Source organism: Manis pentadactyla, chromosome 8, assembly GCF_030020395.1.
Source record: "Manis pentadactyla isolate mManPen7 chromosome 8, mManPen7.hap1, whole genome shotgun sequence".
Taxonomy (NCBI): Eukaryota; Metazoa; Chordata; class Mammalia; order Pholidota; family Manidae; genus Manis; species Manis pentadactyla.
In genome coordinates, this window is record NC_080026.1 from 89,980,191 (window position 1) to 90,005,615 (window position 25,425).

The 25,425-nt window shown below is 40.8% G+C and overlaps 1 protein-coding gene across 2 annotated transcripts; it reads right to left on the minus strand.

Annotated features, from left to right (window-relative positions):
• Positions 1 to 1,679: 1,679 nt before the first annotated feature.
• PBLD (phenazine biosynthesis like protein domain containing) lies at positions 1,680 to 24,016 on the minus strand. Of its 2 annotated transcripts, XM_036923959.2 has the most exons (9): positions 23,877 to 24,016; positions 12,491 to 12,590; positions 12,044 to 12,142; positions 7,727 to 7,836; positions 7,594 to 7,623; positions 5,374 to 5,462; positions 4,926 to 5,104; positions 3,016 to 3,078; positions 1,680 to 1,948 (listed from the first exon to the last, which is right to left on the minus strand). In XM_036923959.2, the coding sequence occupies exons 1-9, from the start codon at positions 23,958 to 23,960 to the stop codon at positions 1,836 to 1,838; spliced, it is 867 nt and encodes a 288-aa protein (XP_036779854.1). In that variant the 5' UTR covers positions 23,961 to 24,016; the 3' UTR covers positions 1,680 to 1,835. The 2 variants fall into 2 exon arrangements, with proteins under 2 accessions (XP_036779854.1, XP_036779855.1); XM_036923960.2 differs by lacking the exon at positions 7,594 to 7,623.
• Between the last annotated feature and the right edge of the window lie 1,409 nt (positions 24,017 to 25,425).

The window sequence follows — 25,425 nt, forward strand, 5'->3', positions numbered from 1 at the left end:
TATGGTTTATGCTAAAGTGCTTGAACTAAAAAATGATATAATCTGAAAGACTAAGAAATAAAAAAAGCTGCTCATGTTAGGAAGCTGGCTTCCCATGGAGCAAGTGATGAGAGAGAGAAAGATACAAAAAACCCAAAGAGAAGACACTGTCTTTTGTAACCTAATCTCTGAAGTGACATACCATAACTTCTGAATATGCAATTGGTCACACAGACCTTCCCCCACCCCAGGCAATGGCGGCATTGACTGTGCAAGGGTCTGAACAGCAGAAGGCAGTGATCATTGAGAGCCACTTTGGAGGCAGGTTACCATAGTGCATAAGGAAAACAATTGAGTGTTGTCAAAAGTATCCTTGAAAATCCTGTAAATGACCTAAAGCACAGTAGACAGATACACCATCCGCAAGCCCAACACTGCCAGTTTTTTCCTCCAGTGCTGGAACACATCACTGTTTTGTTGAGGACTAGATGAACTTGTTTATTATTCCAAAAATAAATATATGTAAACACTAAAAATGATATATGGCCTGGCCCTGAGCATATATAGTTAAATTCAAGTAAATTAAATGCACTATTAGGAGATTCTAATACATTGTGAAAGTGGAGAAGCTTATCATGTCTTGATGCCATCTACCATTTAGGTCCAATTTGCTTATTCTCCTTGTTTCAGCACCACAGTCACTAAGCCACTTTCTGATTATAATTTGGCTTCCCAAACAGATATGCAAATAGGGAGAAAATACTCTGATCTATCCATTCCATGATTACATTTTTCATTGTAAAACAAAAAAAATGGTATTCTGCCTATATACATCTGTCTCTCTGTGCTAGATTAATGTGAATCTGTACCTGAGAGATAAATAAATTCCCTCTTGCTACATTTATATAATAAGCTTCTGAGCCTGTATCCCTGAGCCTCTAGACTGTAATGAGTTTGCTCAAGTAATGCCACTCTAGGGAGAACAGAATAGCCTAAAGATCTTCCCCAGGTGTGGCAGCTATATTTACTGTACACAATATATCCATGAGTGACCCCACATTTCTCAGTTCCTTTGTTATTAGATGGGGGTATATGACCAGTTCTGGCCAATAGGCTGTGAGCAGAATTGACACAGGTTGCTTCTGAGCCAAAACATAGATTTCCTGCTGCAGCAAACATGGAGGCCATGTGTTGAGATGGCAAAATGTAAAATCAGCCTGAATTTCTGGGTGTTTTAGTTATTTGGTTATATGCCCTGATTTTTGGTTATTGAGAATGAGTATGTCCCATTAAAAGAAATAATTTTTAGGTACATTAAAATTATTATTCCCAATCTTACTACCCCACACATGAATTTTTCTAACTTCATGACACATCCTGTTCCATATAAATTCATTTTCTCCATAGACACAGCATAACATTGCTAATCCTTTATAGTCTACTATTTTCTTTATTAGCATTATGTCATGAAACATTTTCAACATAGTTTTTGGGTCTTTTTAATAACTACAAAATATTCTATCAGATACTCACACCTAAGTTTAAGTGATTTGATCTTACTCCTCATAAATTTGTTCCTAATTCTGTGACTGGTAGTCTTAATCAAAGGTGACAACAATATTCTTTGTTAGTGATTACTTACACTTTAGATATACTGACATGTAGGGCCATAACTCCATTTGTTAATTAGTCAGGAAGCATTATTAAATTTCCATTAATATGTCTTTATTTTTCTATTGCTAACATGAGGATTAAGTGGACTACTATGCAAGTTTGCTAACGGCAGTCCCTTCTGTTTCTTTTTATGCAGAAAATACTTGGTCATTTACAGGATAACAGCATCACAGACAACCTTTCTAGACTGTCAGTGTGCCCTCTAAAACAATAGCAGCGCCTCCCCTAATGTCAACTCGGCCGTCAGGGCGCAGTGAAATCTCCAGTTCTCCTCCTCGGCTGGAACACTGAAAAGCTAAAGAAAACATAAAATGGGTCACAAAATCAGATGGTTTTCACCTTTTTAAATTAACAATGTAGTGAGAGACTCTGATTACAAGCTCGAGAATCCTCCCAGGCCAGTTCAAAGAATAAATTCCTTCAACTCTTCATGGTATTGCCCAACCCACCCTGTTTTCCTGAGGACTTGGGGTCCACAAACACGGTTTGATCCACAAAGCATACAGATCCACATCGTCCCGCCTGGAGTCATTCCCTCCATCACTTCCTGTGATGCCCCAGACACACCTACCCACAGTTTCCTCCCTGGCTCTGCCTAGGGGTAAGCAAGAACATGTGAAAAGACAGAGGCACAGACTAGAAATCTAAGAAGATAAAGAGGGGTGGTCTCCCGAGAAGGTCCCACCTTCCCACTTGTGAATAGGACAGAGAGAGTTATTCACTCATTGTGGTTATCGAGCAAGGACACACATACAGCAAACAAGAGGCACAGTCTGTGCCTTTCTGGCAGTGCTTCGTGAAGCAAACAGCCATCCTGCTATCCCCAGATCAGAGTCAAGGAGGCCTAACACTCCAGCTAGAGAAGACCACCATCCTTTAGGGTCAGACTCTTGCTTTGATTATTGGGGCCATGTAGCCTCCATTGGCTGCAATCTATTTTTTCTGCCCTTGAGCAATATATTGATCACTAGGGAACTTGGTTTGAAGGCAATTTGTTTGATTTAATACCATCACTAGTGATGGTAGTAGGGAACCTTGGTAATCATGCAATCTCAACTTGTCACATTATAAATAACCTCTCTGGGCCAAGTTACACAGCTAGCTAATTTTATTGAACAAACACTTATTGGGCACTTACTGTACTAGAAGTGTGTCTATGTGTTGGGAGGGACAACGGTGGGAGATGTTTGGGGTGGAGGAGGTTTTAAGTAGAGGGTTCCGGGTGAAGGAATTTTAAAGCTTTTTTTTTCACATAGATGATATGTAACATTTTATTACGTTTTCAAGTGGATAGCATATATGAGAAGGAATGCCAGCTAAAAGTTAGGCAAGTTTATTAAAAGTTGAAAAAGACAGTCTTACCATGCATGTTTTTCTTCCCCAGTTGCTGAGACCAGTAGCTGCTGAGAACAGTATGTGCAGACCCTTAAAAGAAGTGAAAAGTTTTGATACAATTCTGAAGACACTGGGGAACATATGTCATAAATTTATAAGCAATTACAATAAACTGTGTAGTTGAACTAAACCTTAGATGACTTAGTCATTATGTTGGCCATGGCCGCAGCAGAGTATGGGATTACGGATGGAGAGAGAAAGGATGACAAAGAATTTATGTACTATGTTTACACTTTCTGAAGGCAAATTAAACTGCAGGGTTTAATTCTTGTCCTCTTTACCAGTTCATTGTCAGCCCATGGGAGGAAAATCAAGGCCTTCCCATAAATCTTTCTATAACTTTCAAGGGAAAAGATCTCTTGCCTTCTAGGATGCATATGCAGGGAAAGGTGGAAACTGACCAAAGGCAAAATTTTCTCCCAAGCCAACATTTCCGGGCTTTTGGTGCCAAGAGCACTTTTTTTTAGTAAGGTGTTTTTTCATGTGATTGGGCCCTAGATTTAGATCAGAAAATTGTCTTAAAATGAAGAAATAAAATGTAAAATAATAAAGACAGAAAAGTCTTTGGTAGAGGAAAGGATGGATTGGAAAAGGCCCTTCCTTCAATAAAACTTACTAAATTTAATGAGAGGCCCATATACTATAACCACCCATTCCAGTTTGCCTAAGACTGTCCTGGTTTTAGCACAGAAGGTCCTGTATACTGAGAAATCCCTCAGTCCCTGGCAAAATGAGAAGGTTGTTGACCACCTGACTAAAGGCCTTCCCACTCTAGAAAAGCGTTATTACAGGGGGAAAAAACTTCCTTTCTGTGCCAAGTAAAATCTTTGTCAAGTAGCTGTGCATGTAATCCACTCAGAACCTCTTTTCCATGGGGGAGAGTTGAATTGGACTGTTTAAATATTGTTGGTCATTTTCCTGAGTCTTTAAAAGAGCTTGCTCGCTGAGCTTTGAGTTTCAAATGCTCTGTTCTTCAGAGAGAAACCAAGTCAAGGCGTTCTAACTATCCCGGCCCCTGCCACGTAACCAGAACTGGAGCCTTGAAGTCTCTGCCCGCCTCTTCCTGCCCTGGCTGTCACACCATCCACTACCTTCTCCATAAAGCATGCCCCCTTTCTGCTACTCAGCCCCCTCTTCTTAAAGAGGATGAAAACAGGGGCTCCACATTCTTGCCCATCTTAGATTTCAAGCCTCTGCTTCTGGCTGATAGAAGATCTTGAATACCCACATTCCCAAACCCATTCCACCCAGTTTGAGCAAGTCCAGGAAAGGAGGGGGTAGGTGGGTAGAATCACTATTCCTGTTTCTATTTCCTACCTGCAGTTTTTGAGTTTATCCTTCAAAAAACCAAATCTTACCTAGATGTCAGTGATAGTTCAGGCTGGTCCCTGAAAAAGGACAAGAGGCTTTGGGAATGTAGTGGTCATCAGCCCTTGAATTTTGCAAATGTGCAAATGTTAAAATTTTGCAGTTCATTGTTATTGTTAAAACAGCTAATAGCTATTAGACACTTATCATGTGCCAGGCACTGTGCTAAGCATTTAACATGCATTGTGTTTCTAAAACCCTATAAAGCATTATCTGTATTTTATAGAGGGAATGAAAACTTTAAAAAGTTAAGTCATCTGTTCAAAGTCAACAGCTAGGAAGTTAGGTAGTAGGCAAACCCAGGCTGCCTGACACTAAGGTTTAATCCTGCTATACCTGTCTGTGTTTTTCACATGAGACTTTAGTGAAGGGGTGTGGGAGAGCAAATAGGGAAACAGAGGCAGCTCAAAACCCAAGCAAACCTAAAAGGTCATGTGTAGGGCACTTAACTCTTCATTATCCTCCTCCTCCATTGTTTACCCTTCCGCAGGACTCAAGTTAAAAAGTACCTGTTACAGGGTCTTCAGCCACTCCAACCCATGGTGCAAAATATCTGGAGTAAAAGTCAAATGCTTGGGTCTTCCCACCAGCCTCTCCTTTAAGGGTGAGAATAAGTCCTTTCACCTTCCCTGTGTTTTCCACTTGTGGGAGATTCTGTGTATTCACTTTCAGGTTCTCCAGAAATGACCTGGTTCATAAATAGAATGGATCAGGGCAAACCCATTCCACAGACCACCCACTACACAGACTGTGTAAAGCAGGCCAGGGTGCAGCTTGTCCCAATAGCTCAGCAGGAAGGGAAGGAAGAGCAAGTAGAATACGTTTCTAACCAGGGACAAAACTCTGGCTGTGTAAGTTCATGGTTTGATTGGACACAGCACAGGCAGACCAAGCCAGAGCTATCAGTTGGGGTGCTCAGCCCTCCCCAAAGTGCAGATGAAGCCAAAACCCTTTTACCTGCTGTAAGTGTCACTGAGCCGTACAAGGAGCTTTCGGGTATCTGGAGAATAGCAGGTGTCCTGGACTAGAGTGTCACCTATGGCAGTCTGTGGAGACAGACCACAAACTCCTCTGGAGAGCATCCTGGGGTAAGTCCCTGACCCCCTGTATGCGAAACGACCTCTCATAAGCATCCACTGTGTGCCTGGCACACCTATCATCTCCAATCCCAAGAGTTCAGTTTCAGAACTGAAGGTGTTGCCCAAGGAAGGCCAGTCTCCTGGTGGCCAGAGGGCTTTAAGGAGGTCGAGCTTACCTTTTGAGAGCCAGAGATATACAATGTCCACAAGTGTTAATGTGTGCCTCAACACACAACTCTTTAAAATGTGTATTTTTCCCAACAGATAAAGAGACCTAGTGAGGGACACACACACACACACACACACACACTCTGACTGAGATCTGAGGGGCCCTAGAGTCAAAGATCTGAATCACTACTGTCTGCTGTCTATAAAGATGGGGGCCTCATGCCCACCTATTAAGAGTTGTTGCAAGAATTAAATGAAACAATATATGTGAAGTTCCGGCACCAGCAACTAGAAGATTCTATGTGGCCAGGAGTCAGGCTAGCAATTTGTTTGGAGGTGGGGACTAGAGCACTCTTCTTAGTGCTGCTCTGCTTAGCACACTGTCTCCACAGTGCATGAAAGCAGTGCACATTTTCTCAACATACCTTGATTCACCCTTTACCTAAGACTGCACATAATCTTTTTCATATCCAAAAACATTGTTTGTCTGTTGGCTTGGGTGCTAAGGGAGATTATGAGGGGACAGAAGCCCCCTTGTCATCCTTTGGCACCACCACTTGCTGCTGGCAGAGCAGATGAAAATTTCACGGTAGTTGTCCGGCCTTGTTAGGCAGCTTCAGCTCTCCACCCCTCTTAAGGACTGAGATGTTGCAGGTCCCAAGGTCAAGCAAGATTCCCTCTGCCTTGGGTGGTGCCTGCGCAGTCTGTCTCTGACCACAGCCAACCAATGCTCTTCCCTCTAGAAATAGGAACTCCTGCAGCCAGACCCCATCTGCTCTCCTTTCAGGCTCTCTGAAGGGTCATCCACCCCTTCTCTGCATGGCTTCTTATGTCAATTTCAAAGTCTAATTCTCAGTTGAGAATTTTATTGCTAGTTTCTAGAACACAAAATGACAACACTCATGATGAATTACCCTTTATCATCCCTATTTTACAAATGCTGACACTGAGGCTTACAGAAATCAGGTTAAGCTCTTTCTATCATGAACAAAGTCTATGACTCTGAGTATTTCCCATTTTCTTGCCAATGGGCTTACAGCAGCTCATTTATGAATTTGCCTTGTTTCCCAAAACCCAAGCCATAGGTGGGTCTGAGTATAAAATTAGAATCTGTGATGGTTGCTTATACTCTAAAAACTTAGATAAAGCAAAACACTAAAAAGGTTACAAATGCTGTCATTGAAAATTCACCGAGAAACACCCCAGTGGTACCCGTAACAGGAATTTTTTTTTTTCTCATGGCAGCCCTTTTCCTGATCCTGACCTGGGCCCTTCCTTCTCTACAAACTAAGCATCTGGTCATCCAGAGCCGCTGTGGCTCTCTGGAATCTCCATGGGACAACTGTAGTCCCACTTTACAGGTGACAGTGAGGATTAAATGAAATAATGTATGTGAAACACTTAGGACATGGTACTGCACAGGAGAGACAGTCAGAAATGTCATTACTGTTATAATTATTAAGCCTCACCCACTCCCACACAGAGCCCTTGAGGGGGCCAGGCGATGTCAGCTGTCTTCTCTCTCTGGTGTCCCTGCTTTCCTGCTCACCTCCATCAAAGCTTAGCCCCTCACCTCGGCCCCCTTCTCCACTATGGAAACTGGGGACATGACAGCTGCCAGGCAGTTTCCTTCTTCTCTTTCACTTTCAGTCTGTCACATATCAGTTTCTCTCCTCCTCTGCCTTTCCATGGGGACTACTGTTGACAATGAAGAGTTAGGGGTAACTGGTCAACCTTCTCATCAGATAGATTCAATATTAAAATTTGTACCTCAAATGCACTGTGCACTATTCCTCCAAGCTGAGATTGGAATATTTGTACAGTAGAGGCCTACCTGTTAGGATCAAATGGTACCAAATCTTTGTGTTGAAACAATAACAAATGACCAGTTCCCATAAGCTGAGGCTGAGGTTTGATTCTTTTCACCAACCTTTATCAAGTCCGCTACTTCATGAAAGTCCTAGATTGGGGTGGGGGGGACGGGGAGGAACAAAACAAAACACTGTAAAACAGGCAGGCTGATAGTTGTATACAGTTTATGGCAATAATTAGAAAGAGCTGACCTGGGGGTGGGCTGGATAAAGAGGCAGGTCCAGGATGATACCATCCTCTGCTCTTCTGGCCTTTAGTTCTCCACTCAGAGTGACAAAGGTGAGGGTGCTGTTCACGTTTTCTGGCCAAAAAAAGAGTCTTGTTTTGTCAACTAGAACACCGTTTGAAAAGGAATAAAAAAATAGAAAAACAAACTTTGTCATATATTTGCATGACTGTTTTGATTGGTGGTGTGCTGTGGTAGATTCTCTGGCAATGTTGTCCTTTCTTGAAGGGGGCACAGGTTTAGAGTACAGGGGTCTAGAGTACAGAAAACCCTCACTGGAGTCTAACTTGAGAAACAAGGACATAACTGATTGAACTTGACATCATTCTGCAAGGCTTCAAATTCTAGCTCTTACCTCTTACTAACCTTACTTGTACTAACTGTGCCCTTGGGCAAATCATTTAACTACCTTAAGCCTCAGTTTCATCATCAAAAGAAAAAGGGAGTAATAATTAAATCTATAACAAATTCCACTTTAGCTGTAAAATGGGGTAATAGTTAAACCGATCTCATAGGATGCTATAATGTTCTCTAATACAGATTTTTTAAAATATCCACCTAGATGATCTCCAATAAGTTCTTCACAATGATATAAAGGGCATATCAAAGTGTGGGCAAAGGGTTTGTTTCTGTTTATACAGAGGATCAAAGCCTAATTTGGCTACCCAGAAAATGAATTAAGATACGATATGAAGAAGAACTTCCAACATCAACATTCTCTGGAAGAGTCATTCCAGAAGATGATCATCAAAAAACTTCAACAAAGATCCTGGCGCTGTTGCAGTTGTAGCTGCATTCATCCCACTGGTTCCTGGACTTGCCATTGGAATGAAGAAGGAGATATCTAAGCTGGCCTGTGCATACAGTAAAACAACAAATTTGACTGGATCTATACTCTCAGAACTCAACCAAGAATTAGGAGAAGTGCAAGTTGCAGCACTCCAAAATCTTGCAACTACAGACTATCTACTGTTAAAAGAACATATGGGATGTGAACAGTTCCCAGGAATGTGTTGTTTTAATTTGTCTGATTTTTCTCAAACTATTCAAATTCAGTTAGACAATATCCATCATATCATTGATAAGTTTTCACAAATGCCTAGGGTGCCTAACTGGTTTTCTTAGTTTCACTGGAGATGGCTGGTGAGTGTAGGTCTGCTTTGGTTACGTAGCTGTATTCCTATTATGTTAATGTGTGTGTGCAATTTAATTAGTAGTTTAAAACCTATACATGCTGAAGTTACTCTACAAGAAGATATGTCAAAGAAATAATCAATCTTCCCATGTTTTCTTCCATCTGCTACTTCTATAGCTTTTCTTCTTCCTTCCTAATTACAACCCTTAAATAAAATTCGTGCCTCATAATGAAATTACTGAGTATCATAATTCTTCCAAGTGGTAAAGATACCTCAAGACAAATGCTGGGCATAAAAGCCACAGGGCATAAATATGCAAAGAAGGAAAAAGCTAACCATTTCAAACAATAAGGCTTCTCTCTCACTTACCAACTTTACATCTCCCTGTATGGCCCTGGAAGATGACTGGTTAGCCAGAGACGGGTAAGATTCCTCAAGGGAGGAACAACCTAAGACAGGCACAGTCGCAGGCGGGGCCATCAGGTGAGAAATTGGGGATCAACAGAGGTGAGGCTTAGAACCTCACCCCCACTGTTTTGAGAGAAATCTTCTGCATCCATGGATGTTTTGTTGCCCTTGTCTAGCTTGGATTAATACTCAGTCTGTAGGCACACACCTGATCATCTACATTTGCCCTCTTACAGCACTAAACTGTTTTCTACCTTTATCTTGCATCTACCTACCACTTCAGCATTTTATTAAAATAATAATAATAATAATAATAATAATAATAAGGGAGAAATGTGGGATTCACATATAAATCAAGTATAAAAATCAAACGAATATTCATATTTGACCTGATTGTTTATAGTTCATAATGCGTGATCAAAACCGAAAGTTTCTGTGATGACTGCCCTTGTCCTGTTCACCATGTAAGAACTTATTCACTATGTAAGAATTTGTTCACCATGTAAAAACTTGTTTGTTATGCTTCAGAAGATTGGAGACTGTTGAGAATTAGGCTTGGGGTTGATTAATGATTGTGCATTGAGTCCCCTATACAGAATTTTATTGTTGTTAACCATTTGATCAATAAATATGAGAGATGCCCTCTCAAAAAAAAAAAAAAAAAGAAAAAGAAAAAAGAAAAAAAGAAAAAAATATATATCCACCTAGAGTACTATAGAGTCAAAATTCTCCTAGTCTAAGATTTGTCAAGGAGATGACAAATAGAACATACAAGTTATGAACAGACTGATGTGAATGTTTCAAGCTTGCCCTAATTTACCAAACTATACCTAAAATTTTGATCTGCAGATTGGACCACAAATGCTGATATAATATCCATTCGTGTTACTGATTCAAGTTGGGCCACTTATCTGACCTCAGTGTGGGTAATATTTTTAGTGAAAACAAAGATTTGTGTCTAGTTATTTCTTATCACCACCCTCGGTATTTCTGTAAAAGTTAACCATATCTGAAAGACAAAGAAATTTGGCAATACTGACTAAATTTCACTGAGCATAAAATTTATATTCTGAAACCCAAAGTTTCATTTTTCTCATTATAATTGGTGTAAGACATCATTAATTACAAAGCGTTTTTTCATATCTTATTTCATCTAACCCTAAGACCACCCTGCGGAGGATCTGAGGGCTATCCTTGCTATCCTCACCCTTATACCAAGCAACCTGGGGTTTTCAAAGACTTTCAATCCAACTTCAGTAAAACCTATTTTTCAAGACTGAGTTTCTATGGTTGCCTTTTTGTCTCCCAACCACAGAAAGCAAAATTATCTTTTGAAAACACAGAATGGATTACAGTAGACGGGCCTTGCCTAACTCTCAGCGTTACCTCCTGCCAGTCGCTCCCTCCCTGGGAAGCTCCAGCTGCTTTGCTGGACCGACTGTGCCTCTGCGGCTCTGCATGTGCTGCTGCCCCCCACTCAGCTCTGTGCACCGACAGCTTCATGCTCTTTGGCCTGAAGACCCCCTTCTCCAGTGGATGCTACTGTCTAGGATTTCATGTTCCCCTCAGAGCCGGCACTAGGTGAGGCAAGGAAGCATGGAGGCCCTGACTTCAAGGAGGCACCTGCTCTCAGGTGCCTTGATTCTCGACCTTCATCAGGCCCTGAGCCAGCTACCACACATGGCGACAGGCGGCTCCCGGTGAGTCCCACTCTGTGAATTGCCCCTGACTGAAGAGAGCTACTTTACCCAAAATCATGCCACTTTCCTGGGCATTGAAGGCTGGTCACTGGAGGGTAGAAAGGCCTGAACCTTCATTTCTATTTGGAACTACACTGTCTGAAGGACCTTCGTAGTTTTAGACATCCCTGTGGATTTGACTTCGGCCTTTCTTTGTTCCTATCACCTTGCAGTTCAACTTCTCCCTCCATCCAGTCCTGCTTCCTTTACTCCCTTACCGATACTGATCCCAAGAATCCTGCCCCTGGTTCTTTCGGCATGTGCCAGAGTCTGCTTCCTGAGGAAATTGCCCTGTCACACCTTCCTCTACTACCCATAAACAACTTTTCAAAGAACCTTTTTCCAAATCCCCACTTCCTACAGTTAGCCTGTGTCACATCATTCTATTTATTTCCTTGCTTAACTTTCTGTCATCTACACTTGTTTACGGCTGTTTCCATCTCCACTGTTCGGGCATTTCCAGGCATCTCTCCTCTGCCCCATTCCCACAAAGCCCTGAATTTAGTATACTAAACACAGCCAAGATGAGACCTGTATGATAAGGTACTGCATCCTTTCTTCACAAGGTACCTGTATATAGTCAGGGCTCATGAATCTTTAAATTCAGAGTAAAAGTCTTTGTCGTGAAATGAATTTTGGTGTGAGTGGGGGCATATTTGGATCAAAGTGTGCCTTTTGGTTGCCCAATATCACATTATGTGAGATGCCTGTTGTGCCTTGCAAGCTCCTAGGATGGACACAGAGAACAGAGAGCTCCTATTTAAAATAAAATGGCATTTCAGGGAACAATGACCAGGACTTTCCAACATGCCTGGCACATGCTCAGAAAGGCCAAAAGTGTTACTGAAGTTCACTGTTTCTGTTTCTGCATAATGAATTTCATGAAATAAGCTCTACAATGTTTTATACCAATCACTTTGGCTCATCAGAAAATGTGTGAGAATTTTTAAAATATTTGCTGTTTTCTAAGTGATAGGTTCATAAAAGAAATCACATTACTTATTTTGTGAAACAGCACAGCTGATGAAGCCAGGGTAGCGTGGCCACAGAGAGGGACCTCACTCACCGGTGTAAACCACCTTAATCCAAAGCAGGAACCTTCAGAGGAGGAAAAGCCAGAGATGAGATCATACCCATACATGAGTTGCAAGCATTTCATTTTCTTATTCTTTTCTGAAGTTTTCTCTACCATTATTAATAGCTAAAATGTGTGTGAAAGGAGGAGCAAAATCTAGGCAAGCATCCTAGGGCTCCCCAGTGCTAGATCTGGAGCCAAAATATTCAAATTAACCAACAGAGGAAAGAAAACCACATCAGAATCTGCCCCCCACCTCCTATCTGCATGCAAATAGTAAAGGGCATTTCCCTTAAATATCATCCCCCCAATGGAAAAACAGCTTCTGGTACCATTCAAGAATGGTTTATTTAAAAAAAAAGTGTATTTACTTTGTGTAAAGTTGTCAGTTGGGTGCTGTTTTTGGATAAAGGCAGTTTCAGAGAGGTTCATTTCTCTTGCAATTTTTTGATGCATGTCTTCATCCAATTTCTAAATTAGAAACAAAAGGTTATCAAGAAACAGATCAGACTTCCTTGGACAGCAACTGTCATTAGTTAGGAACATGTTTTATTAATATTAATAGTTACATGCTTAAAAGGAAATAATTACCAAGAATGAAAGGCACTTTTATAAAGATTGTTTTTTAGAAACCCATGCTTGGCAGCACCCTGTGAAGCTATGTACAAAGCCTTAACAGACTCTGAAAAACCTACTGGCCTGGACTATCCTTAGTTTATTATCTACAGCATGTGCTCTTTTCTAAAAACAGTCTTCACAGATAGAAACTCCACAATGTCCCGTTTTTGTGGGATAGATATATTCAGCACCACTCTGGGCAAACTGGACCACTCTGCTCCCATCTATGGGTGGTTTACTCCCCTTCATAGATCAGATCACAGGCCAAGGGTCACCTCTTCCAGGAAATTTTTCAGGCTTCTTTGTCCATTGGTGCTGTCTCCATCCCAATGCTTAGACCACCTGAAATTACCAAGTGTGTCCCTTTACTGTCTGTCTCCCCAAACCTCTGATTCTATGAGGGCATAGACTATGCTGTCTTGCTTTGTCCTGGCTTAAAATAATGGTAGGAGCTCAATAAACATTTTCTGAAAGAATAAACACATTATTCACTTAGTCTCCATTTTTAAAACCCTCAATATAGGTATTTTTATCTGCTTAGAGATGAAACAATAAACACAGAGGTTGTGTGATATCCTAAGGTTACAATATGCCTAATAAATGGTAGAGTGATTAAGAATGTGGGCTTTGTAAATGATAACAGCCACTGAATTTCAAGGAAAGGTATATGATGTTCATTATACCATTCTTGAAACTTTTCTGTAGTTTTTTAACTTTTCAAAATAAAATGTTTTTAAAAATATAATGTGGGCATTGGAAACAGAATTGGATTTGTATCCTCGGTCAGCCCTCATAGCAGCACAAGAGTAGGCAAGTCATTTAATCTCTGGAACCTCAGCTTACACACCTTTAAAATGGGGATAATAGTATTTAAGTTGAAGGGTTATTGTGAGACACATACACACACACACACACACACACTCCTCTTACTCAAGAAAAAAGTGGGCTAGAGATATGAGTTTTCCTTTTGTGAATGAAAATCAGTTTTTTCATCAACAGCATTCACTAGTTAGATAGTGAATTCTAAAGATGTCTCAAGACAAATACATTTTTGCTCTGGCCAAACTTACTGTTCTTAAGCTCCTGAAACCCAGAAACAAAAATTAGTTCCATGTATACAACACAGTGGTTCACCAGTTACCCACATAATTAAATCCTCACCCCAACTAATGCAGTTACTATCTGCTGACATAGAAAGATGGTACAGAATCACTGCATATTCTCCATTCAAGCTTTTCTTAACGGAGTGTTATATTCAAAATCTATAGAAGCTCTTAGTCCTACAGAAAGAAAAACCACTTTAGAAATTGATTCTTATTTTCTGAAAACCCAAACATAACACAATGGTTTTGTTTTTTACTTAACATTTTTCTTTCAAAAGATTAAAGCCAAATACTTAAACATAGCAAATAATAGATAATGTTAGCTTTTTTAGTGGCTTACAGCCCATGCTTATTCTGCCACACTATACTGCCTCCCCATAACAAAGATAAACGATCACTGTCCCTTTAACACGCTGCAGACAGGAAAAACAATGTCTATCAAATAAAATGGACTCCTGCAACATTTCTGAGGGAAAGCAGCAATCAATCAAGTACTGAGTGCTATGCTGAAAATATTTGGGGGGTAGGTATCCTACAGTGTCTGTGGTTATAGACTGCTGCAGGTGAGTTCAAACTGAGGGTACATATGGTAAAGGTAGTTCTGAGTGGACATGCTAAGCACCATCTGTAGCTCTTACTGTACCTCAGAGGGTGACAAATACTAAACAGTATAAATTGCCTTTGGGGGGGCACAAGGAAATTGGAGAAACTCTACAGGAGTGGGAGAAGTTGGGCATCATAAAGCCCACTCATAATCCTTTTAATTTCCCTGTGAAAAAGCCAGACCAGTCCTGGCATATGACCGTGGATTACAGGGAACTGAATAAAATCACACCCTCTTTGCACGCTGCTCTATAGCAGTCCTTATGGACATCCTCAGTCATGAACTAGGGATGTATCATTATGTTGTGGACCTTGCTAATGATTTCTTCTCTATTGACATAGCACAGGAGAGCCAAGAACAGTTTGCTTTCACATGGGAAGCCCAGCAGTGGACATTCACTGTCTTTCCACAGGGATACCTCCACAGTCCCACCTTTTATCATGGACTTGTAGCCCAAGACTTGGCCACATGGAAGAAACCACAAATAGTGTGGCTGTATCACTACATTGATGATATTATGCTCACGTCTGATTCTCTTACAGACTTAGAAGGGGCAGTTACTAGACTACTGCAACAACATCTATAGGAGAAAGAATGGGCTGTGAACAGCACCAAGGTTCATGCACCTTGTTTATTTGTAAAGTTCTTGGGGTTGCCTGGTCGGGTAAAACTAAACTTATCCCAGAAACACTCATAGACAAGGTTCAGGTTTTCCCTACCCCTACCACTGTGGCAGTATTACAATGGTTTGGGGGTCTTCTGGGCTACTGGAGAGTGTTTATCCCACACTTGGCATAATTCTGAGGCCCCTATACCAGTTGGTATGAAAGGGTATCAGGTGAGACTGGGATGAAACATGTGCAGCTGCTTTTAATGCTGCTGAGTGAGCACTCAAGGCTGTACAGGCCTTGAGTGTAATGGACTCATCAAGGCCCTGTGAGCCAGATGTTCATGTAACTGAAGATAGTTATGGATGGGGCCTTTGGCAGTGGCTTGAATGGACACACCATCCTCTTGGAATCTGGTCACAACCATGGAAAGGAGCAGAGGGCTGGTACACCTTGATAGAGAAGCAAATGGCTGCTGTGTACCACACCTTGTTGCCTATGGAGCCCGTCACCAGAATAGCTCTGACCAAGGTAATAGCTACCTATCCCATCACCGGGTGGGTGCGAGACTGGACCCAAAGGCTACTGAGTGGTGAGGCACAGATGCCTACGATGGCCAAATGGGGCACGTATTTACAGCAGCATAGCACCCTCTCTATTAGCCCTAAGTGAAGAACTCCAACACTTACTGGGGCCAGTGACGTATACCAGTGGCAAGCAGGAAGAATTTGCTTTTGAGCCATTAGTAGCCAGGAATCCTTATCAGGAGGGAAAAGCCCCTATACCTGAAGATGCTTGGTATACAGATGGCTCCAGTCATGGGCAGCCCCAGAAGTGGAGGGGTGCGGCTTTCCATACAAAGAATGAGACAATATGGATGGAGGATGGAGAGGGAAGAGCAGCCGATGGGCTGACTTTGTGGGCAGTATGGCTCGTGATCACCCAGGAGCCCTCCCCCATAGTTGTCTGCACTGACAGCTGGGCTGTCTATCGGGACATGACCCTGTGGCTACTGACATTGTATCATGCCAACTGGATGGTTGATCACCAGCCCCTTTGGGGGCAAGAGTTGTGGCAAGACCTACAGGCCTCTGGTCAGACTAAGACAATTACCGTATATCATGTGACTGGCCATTTGCCTTTGGCATCCCCAAGGAATGATGAAGCAGACACATTGGCCCAGGTGCGCTGGCTAGAAGGAAAGCTTGCCTCTGTTGTGGCCCAATGGCTACATCATCATTTGTTGCATGAAGGGCAAAAGACAATATAGGCTGTAGCCCGTTGGTGGAGCTTGCTGTTGACCTTTGAAGAAGTCAGCAGAGCCCAGAAGGAGTGCCTTGTGTACTCTAAGAGGGACTTACACCGAGTCCTGCAGCAACATGGGACAATAGTAAAGGGACCAATACCCCTTGTCAGGTGGCAGATAGACTATATTAGGCCTCTGCTCATATCAGAAGGTTATCGGTATGCAAAGACTTGTGTGGACACAGCTACTGGACTATTGGTTTCTTTTCCTGCACATCAGCAAATGACCAAAAGGGGCCTAGAGTGTCTCTTTGTGGCCTATGGCAGGCCGGAGGTGATTGAGAGCGATCAAGGCACCTACTATACTGGACATGCTTTACAAGAATGGGTACAGCAATTAGGAATGAAGTGTAAGTTTTGTGTACCATATAACCCTACTGGGGCAGGCATGATAGAGAGGTACAATGGTTTGTTGAAATCTAGCCTGAAGTCAGACATCAATTGTCTACAGGGCTGGTCAGTTTGCTTATGGACAGTGCTATAGCATTTGAATGAGAAGCCCCGAAAAGGAGCCTTGAGCCCTGTGGGCATGCTAACACACATTGCTGCCTCTCCTATACAAATGTGTGTGCAAACCAGAGAGGAGTTACTGAAGCCAGTATATGGCCAGCAGAGCAGCATCCTGCTGCCAGCCCCAACTGCATCAAACCCTGGAGACACTGTTGAGCGGATGTGGCCCTGGACATTTCAATACATGGACCAGTGATGGCTGGCCCTTCTGGCACCTTGGGGACAAGGTCTGGTAACTGGCCTCCTGTGTGTTCCTGGAGTAACAGCAGGGTGGCCCCCAAAGATCATGATAGTGTACCCAAAACATCCAGGAGGTAAGAGCATCTTACCGGGAAGTTTTGTTTTATTTTTATGGCCAGTGCATGTACCTCCCATAGCCCTATGTATTGACCCATCTGTAACTCCCACAGGGGGTGGGGTGAAAGTCTGGTGTACTAGAGCAGGACCAGATCCCACTCCTGTTACTCTCCTATCACAAGACCCCTCTCTTGTATGCATCCTACCTGACAGACATGATGGTGTCATTAAAACATGTATCTTATTGCCATTAAGGTTATTTATTCTACAGTCCTTGTGGCCTGGATCTGCCCCGTGGCTGCAGCTGCTGCGTGATGACTACTCTGAACTCCCTACCCATTCAGCTACAGGCACCTGTGGAATGAGTGAGTTATGGACTTAATCTGCATAGGACTTTTTTCTTTTTTTTTTATTAAGGACTTTTATATGCAATCTTGTTTCACATGAGCAACGTTGTGGTTGCTATATTCACCCATATTATCAAGTCCCTCACATACATCCCATTGCAGTCACTGTCCATCAGCATAATAAGATGCTATAGAGTCATTACTTGTCTTCTCCATGCTGTACTGCCTTTCTCATGACCTACCTATATTGTGAGTGCTAATTATAATGCCCCTTGATCCTCTTCTCTCTCCGTCCCCACCTACCCCCCATTTTGGTAACCTCTAGTCCCTTCTTGGAGTCTGTGAGTCTGCTGCTGTTTCGTTCCTTTAGTTTTGCTTTGTTGTTTTACTCCACAAATGAGTAAAATCATTTGGTACTTATCTTCTCTGTCTGGCTTATTTCACTGAACATAATACCCTTTAGCTCCATCCATGTTGCTGCAAATGGTTAAGATTTGTTTTCTTCTTATGGCTGAATAATATTCCATTGTGTATATGTACCACATCTTCTTTATCCACTCATCTATTGATGGACACTTAGGTTGCTTCCATATCTTGGCTATTGTAAACAGTGCTGTGATAAACATAGGGGTGTATATGTCTTTTGAATCTGTGATCCTGTTTTCTTAGGGTAAATTCCTAGGAGTGGAATTCCTGGGTCAAATGGTATTTCTATTTTTAGTTTTTTGAGGAACTTCCATACTGCTTTCCACAATGATTGAACTAATTTACATTCCCACCAACAGTGTAGGATGGTTCCCCTTTCTCCATATCCTCACAATCTGCACAGGACTTTGAACCTAAGTGAATCCTCCAGCTTAAAGATTATCATGATTTTATTGCTGATTTTATTAGTCTGGTTACAGTGCTCCAGTTTTCTCCCACAGGGGCCATTGCTGAAGATGGGGAGCAAGTGGATTGTGAGGCAAGATTTCTGAAGGGGTCAGCTGTGGGTGAAACTGTACTATTTCCAGAATCTCTGGCCTGGCCTTAGTGCATCTCCATATCAATGGGTGTTTCCAAGGGGTGGAGAGAAGTACTCCCTCTCTATATCAATAGGTGATTACAAAGGTGGGCAGAGGGAGGATACACTTGGACCAGAGAGGTTGGGTGAGGTCTCTTTTTACAGCCAGGTCTCGAGAGACATGGGCGGGCAGAAATGGATAACTGACTATAAGCAATGGACGGGTTTCTCCCACTTTATTTCCCCCTTTGACTGATTTCGGCTTCAAAGGTGATTTACCCCAGGCTAGGAACTTATTCCACCCCCTCACCCCACCCCCAAGAGTTACATTAACCAACAGTTCTTTAATCCTCTCTACCTTGGTGTATCACACCAACTGTAATTTGAATTTCTGTAACTGTAGTATCCATCCCAGGACACTAAAAATGCACCTGCTATTGGCAGGGAACAGAGACAATGTAGAAAGTTTGGCAGTAACAGCCCCTCAATATGTACCACAGGCAGCTGAAACGCTGCACTGGAACCAAAGGTCAAGATAATGGTAAGGCATGAGAAGGATAATATTGGTTCAACTTTGAGAGCTTTAGAAACAGAAAAAGAGACTTTATTCATTCATTCAAAATACTGAATTTTGGTTCCAATTTTTCCATTGTGCACTAGAAGCTTATTCAAATGCAGCACATAACAAACCAACAGCTATTCATTCTTTTGCTTTAATATTCATTTCCCTTTGGCAACCTCACAAGTCAAATTTCCAAGAGTAAAAACAAAGCCACGTTTGTTTTTCTGAATGTCAATGTACTGCATTGAAGGCTCCGTTACCAAAAGGCCCACAAAAGATTAATGATCAGAAAATCAGAGTAAAGTTTTAAAATACTCCCATCTTGTGGCCATTTAGAAATATGACAGCCTAAATATGATGGTCTTGTTAAACGTCTTTGTACAGTTGTCCTTCTGCTGTAGATTGATTCCAGCAAAGGAAAAGCCCTTGGGTGTAGAAAATTCCAAATCATCTAGGAATTGGAGATTCCCTCTGAGGCACATGAATTTCCTGTTGTGAAGTTGTGTCCACACAATGCAGGAAGCTATAGGCCATCTGCAGTTGTTTCTAATGGTTCTCACAGACGCCTGCTCCCTCCAGCTCCATCACAGAACCCAGAGCTCATACTCACTTTGCATACCCTGACCCCTCTTCCCCACCAGTGAGAACACAAGGTCAATAACTGATGGCTAGCTAGAAGTCTTAGAAGGAGACTTTGCCATAATTTAATCGATTGTAATATTTTCACTTTGACTCAATAGACCTCTACTAACTGCCTCCCGTGCACTAGGCCATGTGTGTTGTAACAAGTCAGTATAGGTTAAAACTCTTGAATGTGAAGTCTAGTGAGGAAGACAGGCATTGAATGAATTACAAGAGTGATGCACAACACGAACTGGGAAGTAAGGGGTGCTATGGGAGCACATAAAAGGGGAGGACATGTCTGGGAATGAGTACGACACAGCCCTGCAGTCAGGCCAACCTGGGGTAGGATCCTGAAGTCAGCCATTAGGTAAGTTACTTAATCCCTGCCTCTGCTTCCTCATCTGTAAAATATGGTTGATAATAAGACCTGCTCATAGAGTGTTTGTGAGGGGGATATGAGATAACATGAAAAAGCAATTAACACATTATCTGGCTGAACTTACCTGAAGTCACTGCTGCCTAAGCTGAGGGTTATGTTCTACAAGGCAGTGAAGATACTTGGAAAGTAGAAATTCCCATATTAATATTTCCTCCTCCTTTGCATTGCTCTCTCCCCTCTAATACTGAGCAAAGGAAAACCCTTCAGTGCCCTAGAAGAATCTTCTCTGCACTCCCTATTCCTTTTCTCTGCATGAATATGAGATACAATGTTGAAACTCCCTAGGAACTCTAGGAGCTTCTGTCTCAGTGTGGTCCTCTCTCTAAAGAAGGGCACTAAGTTTGGAAATGGCTATTGCACCAGAAGCTTCCTCACATAAGGAAAAGTATGTATTGAACACAGCATTGCTACCCACCTTAATCCATAACCCACCAAGCTGAGAAGGGACTTTTGGTATTCTCTAAATTTAACCATGAAAACTGGAACAGCAAGTGATTTAAGAATTAAAACTAAGCGTTCTTCTTTAAAAGTGGAAAGCCAATCCTCCTTGCTGTCACTGAAAATTAGTGTTTAAAAGAATAAAAATGTGTATCTATGAATATTACATCTGATCCTAGCAGGGCAGCTAGCACATAGTAGAGAGCCAGTAAATGCCAGCTGAACTGGAATAAATGTATACACTGGGCACACAGCAAAGTTATTTTTTATGGATACTTTTAACAGGGAAACTCAGGAATAAACTGCTCTTCAGAAAAGGTATCCTCTGAAACAATGATTCTCAACTGGGGGTGATTTTTGTTTGTCATGACTGGGAATGGGGAGGAGGGACTATTGTCATCTAATGGGTGCAGGCCAAGGATAATGCCAAACATTTTACAATGCACGTGACAGTTTTACACAAGAAATGCCTCATCCAAAATAGTAATAGTGCTTTTGAAAAACCCTGCCCTAAACACACACAAACACAAAACAACAATAACAAAACAATTTAGACTTAGAATATGAAGGAGAATAACTATGGGCTCCCTACCCTTGTTGACATGTTATATTCATTAAATATTAAAGCTGGCATACAGAAAATAAATGAAGTCCCACCCTTTATCAGTACCACTGGCCTTATTGGTCATGAGTTATTGTAGTTTTCTACACAGCTGTCATCATAATGTATCTATTTCATTTTTAAAATATTGTTTCTTTACATTTTCCATGTTTCTACATGGTTTTTATTGTCAAATTGATTGTCAGGCACTCAAGGACACCACCAATTTTTTAATGTTTAAAATTTTTTTTTCAAATTACCTGTTCCATGCTCCATTTAGCCCTTAATCTGTTTTTGTTTTCACCTAATGTACAGTGTTATAAGCTTCTCATGTGACAAATTTAAAAATAGACATGTCTAGAAAGGAAAACAAAACTTTAAAATACTATAGAAACTCTTGGAACATTTTACCCAGAAGTTTTTCCTTTCCTTCCAGTAGTCTTTTACCTCATATTCAAAATGTCAAAGTACAATTACATGGTCTTTAGTCTGGCTGTCAAGTTTTCTGTAGTTTCTTATCACTTCAATTTTAAATAATTTTAAACAAAAAAGAATATTCCTTTGAGACCCTGCACTTAAAATCTGAAATACTTTCTCCTCTATAAAATCCAGTGTTGTTCCATTCTGAGTACCCCCTGTACCTGGTACCTTTAGGGCTTTTAGCCTCTGTGGTAACTACTGAATAATGACCAAGTTCACATGTCCGCTTCCCCCACTAGACTTTGAGCACCTCAAGGGCAGGCAAACTTACTAATCTTTGTATCTCCCGTCCCTACCCCAGAGCCTGGCTCATGTCAGACGTTGATGAATATTCGTAGAATACATTAATGACAGGCTAAATGCCTACTAAACTGTGGTCAGCGTTATAAAGTTTAGCACTTCCTTGGCTCTGATATTTTCCTGACTTCACCTGTGTTCTCTTGAGGTATTTCCGGTGCCCACTGTCTCCAGCCATGGGTAAGAGAACCCAAGGGCAGAAACTACAGTTTATTCTTTCATAATAATTTTTATTGATTATGAATTGGGGAAAGTGCTAAACTAACATCAGGAGAACAGGACTCTCATGTCCACAGGATGACAGCTAGCAAACCAGTCTTCAGCTCTCTGTTCCGTTGTCCCTCCCAGGCCTGGTCTCACAGGTCCCGGGCCCATACAGCTTCCCTGTAGGATGGACTTGCTCATCTTCCTTTTTCTTCCATTTACTCTCAAGTATATTGCTTTCAATTATGCTAAGTTCTTTGCTTGAATTTTTATTTCCTAGTTCTTCCAAATAAATAAATAGCATGTAAAATATATTTTAATAGAGAGAAAGAGAAGAAGATATCCCTAAGTCTGGTGTTGAGCAAGCGTACTCGAAAAAAAATGTGAGGAATAATGCTAATTCTTGTCATCTGGTGAAAACTGAGTACATAAATCACTTGAAACTATTTCCTGAACTCTTCAAGGGTATCATGTGGGTACATGGGGCAAATATATTAAGACTCTTGATAAGAAGTTCTAGTCAATTCCACAATCCCTTGATGTGAAGTTATGTTTGCCAGATTACTTCCACCTACAGAAAGTTCATGCTTTAGAATCTGGTTGTTAATTATTCTCTCACTAATCCATCCAAGCTCTTGCGTTACTTGATAAAACGTATTACCTTTATTACTTTCAGCATTTTGTGCTGGAAAATGCCAGCTTGCAGGCTACATCATGAATGCATCATCAAGGTGAGATGAGGACTCATGAGCACCATTTTGCTGTTCTACTTGGGAGAGAAAATAAGTGTACCAAGGACACAATTAACAATATTCACCTATCTCAGTAAAACCTCAGCCATTCTGCATCTTGATTACATGCTAGAATCACTTGGGGAGCTTTAAAGAACAGTGCTGCCTGGGTCCCACACCCCAGAGATTCTATTGTAATCAGTCTGGGATGCAGCCCAGGCATAGGCATTTTTAAAGCTCTTTGGGTGATTATAATGTGCAAGCCAGCTAGACATTTACTGCAGCTGATGGTGCCGACACACACTTTGCTCAACATAAGAAACTTAAGATCAATTGCTCACTGTGTACCTGAAGTGATTCTCAGATAATCCACTCTGCACTGACTGCACTGAGTCGGAGGGCTCCTGGCTTGTTTCCTGATACCCAACGTACCAGCACAAAACACCGAAGGTCAAGGAATATTTAACTACTCGGTTAATATTTAATCCTAATCAAAAAGCCATTTTTGAAATGAGACTTTGAGTAGACTTAAGTCCTCCTTATATTAGAGCTTAATTCCTCCTATCTTTCTAGTGAATTTCCTTGCAAATTCTGAACCATAGTAAGGCTAAAGATATGCAGCTAGGATTTCTTATGCTAACTGTAGTATCAGTCCAGTCACATAAAACTCATCTAATTTCATTCTTCTCCACATGTAGTGCTAATTAAATGAAAACCTGATGGCTGAAAGGTAGCTCTAGTTCTTCTTTGCATCAGTCTTCGTTTCTCTAGACTCACACATCTAGATGTAAGCATTCTCGTCATATAATGTGGTCAAAATCAACTTACAGAAATGTATTGCTGACATAATTTGACAACACAAACCAAAGCAAAAAACAAACAGGTGGTCTTACTTTGTTGCCTTTTTTTTTTTTTTTTTTTAAGAAATACTTGGTTCTACAGCAATCCAGAATTTCAGGTACTGCACTTCAAAACGAAGTACTTACATTTTCTAAGAGGCAAACAGCAGCAGGATTCCCATGAAATGTTTTTGTTGTGAATGCATCTGCTACAAAAATAGGGAGCTTCATTTTTCTTGCAAGCTGGTTTTGTAGGCTCTCAGAATTGCTGGTAGCCTGCTTTACTTCTCGTTGTAGCAAAATATCAGAAAGTTAATATTTTACTTAGTGTACAGAAGCAACTAGCAGTTCCCAGATACAAAGTCCAACAATTATTCTAACACATCTGTATTACTCTAACACACCTGTATCACCATATATAATTATGAAAGACCTTTTATATCTTTTGATGAGAACTTTTCAGTTCGACTTTCTTGTAAACTTTTGAATATGCAATACAGAAACATCTTTCTATGTTGACAGATAGTAACCGCAATAGTAGTGGTGAGGATTTAATAACACTAGTAACTGTTACATCACTGTGTTGTATATTTGAAACCAATTTAAGATTGTATATCAATGACACTTCAATTTTAAAAAAAGAAAGAAAAGTTTAAAAAATTAAAAAACAAATATGCAATACAGAATTATTAACTATTGTCACCATGCTGCACATTACATCCCCATAACTGTTTATTTTATAACTGGAAGTTTGCACCTTTTTATCCCCTTCAATAACTTCAGTAAGTTTGTGCCTTTTGACTCCCAGTCAAAAACATTATTATTTTGGATACAGTTTTTAATCAGAATTTTTACCCTCTTAACAGCATAGCATGAGTTTTTTTCAAGGGCACTAAATGCTTCAAAAACACCACTTTGATAGTTTTACAATAGGTTTATGGACATGCTATAAATTATTTAACCATTTCCCCTTTGGTGAATATTTAAGTTATCTCTAATTTTTCACTTGTAAAGATAATGTAGTGACCAAACTGCCAAATAATGTAAATCTTGGTCTGCATTTCTGATTCTTTAATTATAATAGATTTCCAAGAGTGAAATCCCTGAGTCAAAGTGTATAGACATTTTAACTCACACATACAGTTAAATTTGTCTTTGGAAAGAGTGTACCAATTTAGACAGCACACGCTCTTCAGAAAGAGCAAACCCACCATTGTTAAAATTGATAAAAAATATTTTGAGTTTTCACTTGCATTTTTTGTATTACTCTAACCAGACTATAAAAAGCATAAAGTCAGAACTCCTTGTTTTCCTTCATTGCTATAATCTCAGTTTCTAGAACAGTGCCTGGCACACAATAAATATATATTGAATTAACTAAGTAAGTAACATGCTGAGCATCAAAACTGGACTTCCATACATTGATTCACAAATATTGGGGTTTCTCAACATGGTATCATCTGCCAGCCAACATTTCAATTTCATTGACAGTACATTGAAGTTTATTTATGCAATTATTTAGAAATTTTATTATAGATTGCCATTATTATTTTAGAAAATTTGAATACAGAACTGAAAGAAATTTAAGTTCTAATAGTGAAGCATAGTTTTTACAAATGTAGAACAATTAAATAAGGAAACCATAGTTGTGTTTTTATTTACAGTAGCCAAGATATGGCAGGAACCTAAGTGTCCA

What these genes read in the sequence shown, in the direction of transcription:
- PBLD (XM_036923959.2), bottom strand. Translation starts at nt 23,960, where the DNA reads ATGAAGCTCCCTATTTTTGTAGCAGATGCATTCACAACAAAAACATTT. An exon ending in AAGTAGCGGACTTGATAAAG is followed by an intron (nt 5,463 to 7,593) that starts GTTGGTGAAAAG and finishes CTGTCTCCACAG; the next exon opens with ACTGCCATAGGTGACACTCT. An exon ending in GGGGAAGAAAAACATGCATG is followed by an intron (nt 1,949 to 3,015) that starts GTAAGACTGTCT and finishes TGTTTTCTTTAG; the next exon opens with CTTTTCAGTGTTCCAGCCGA.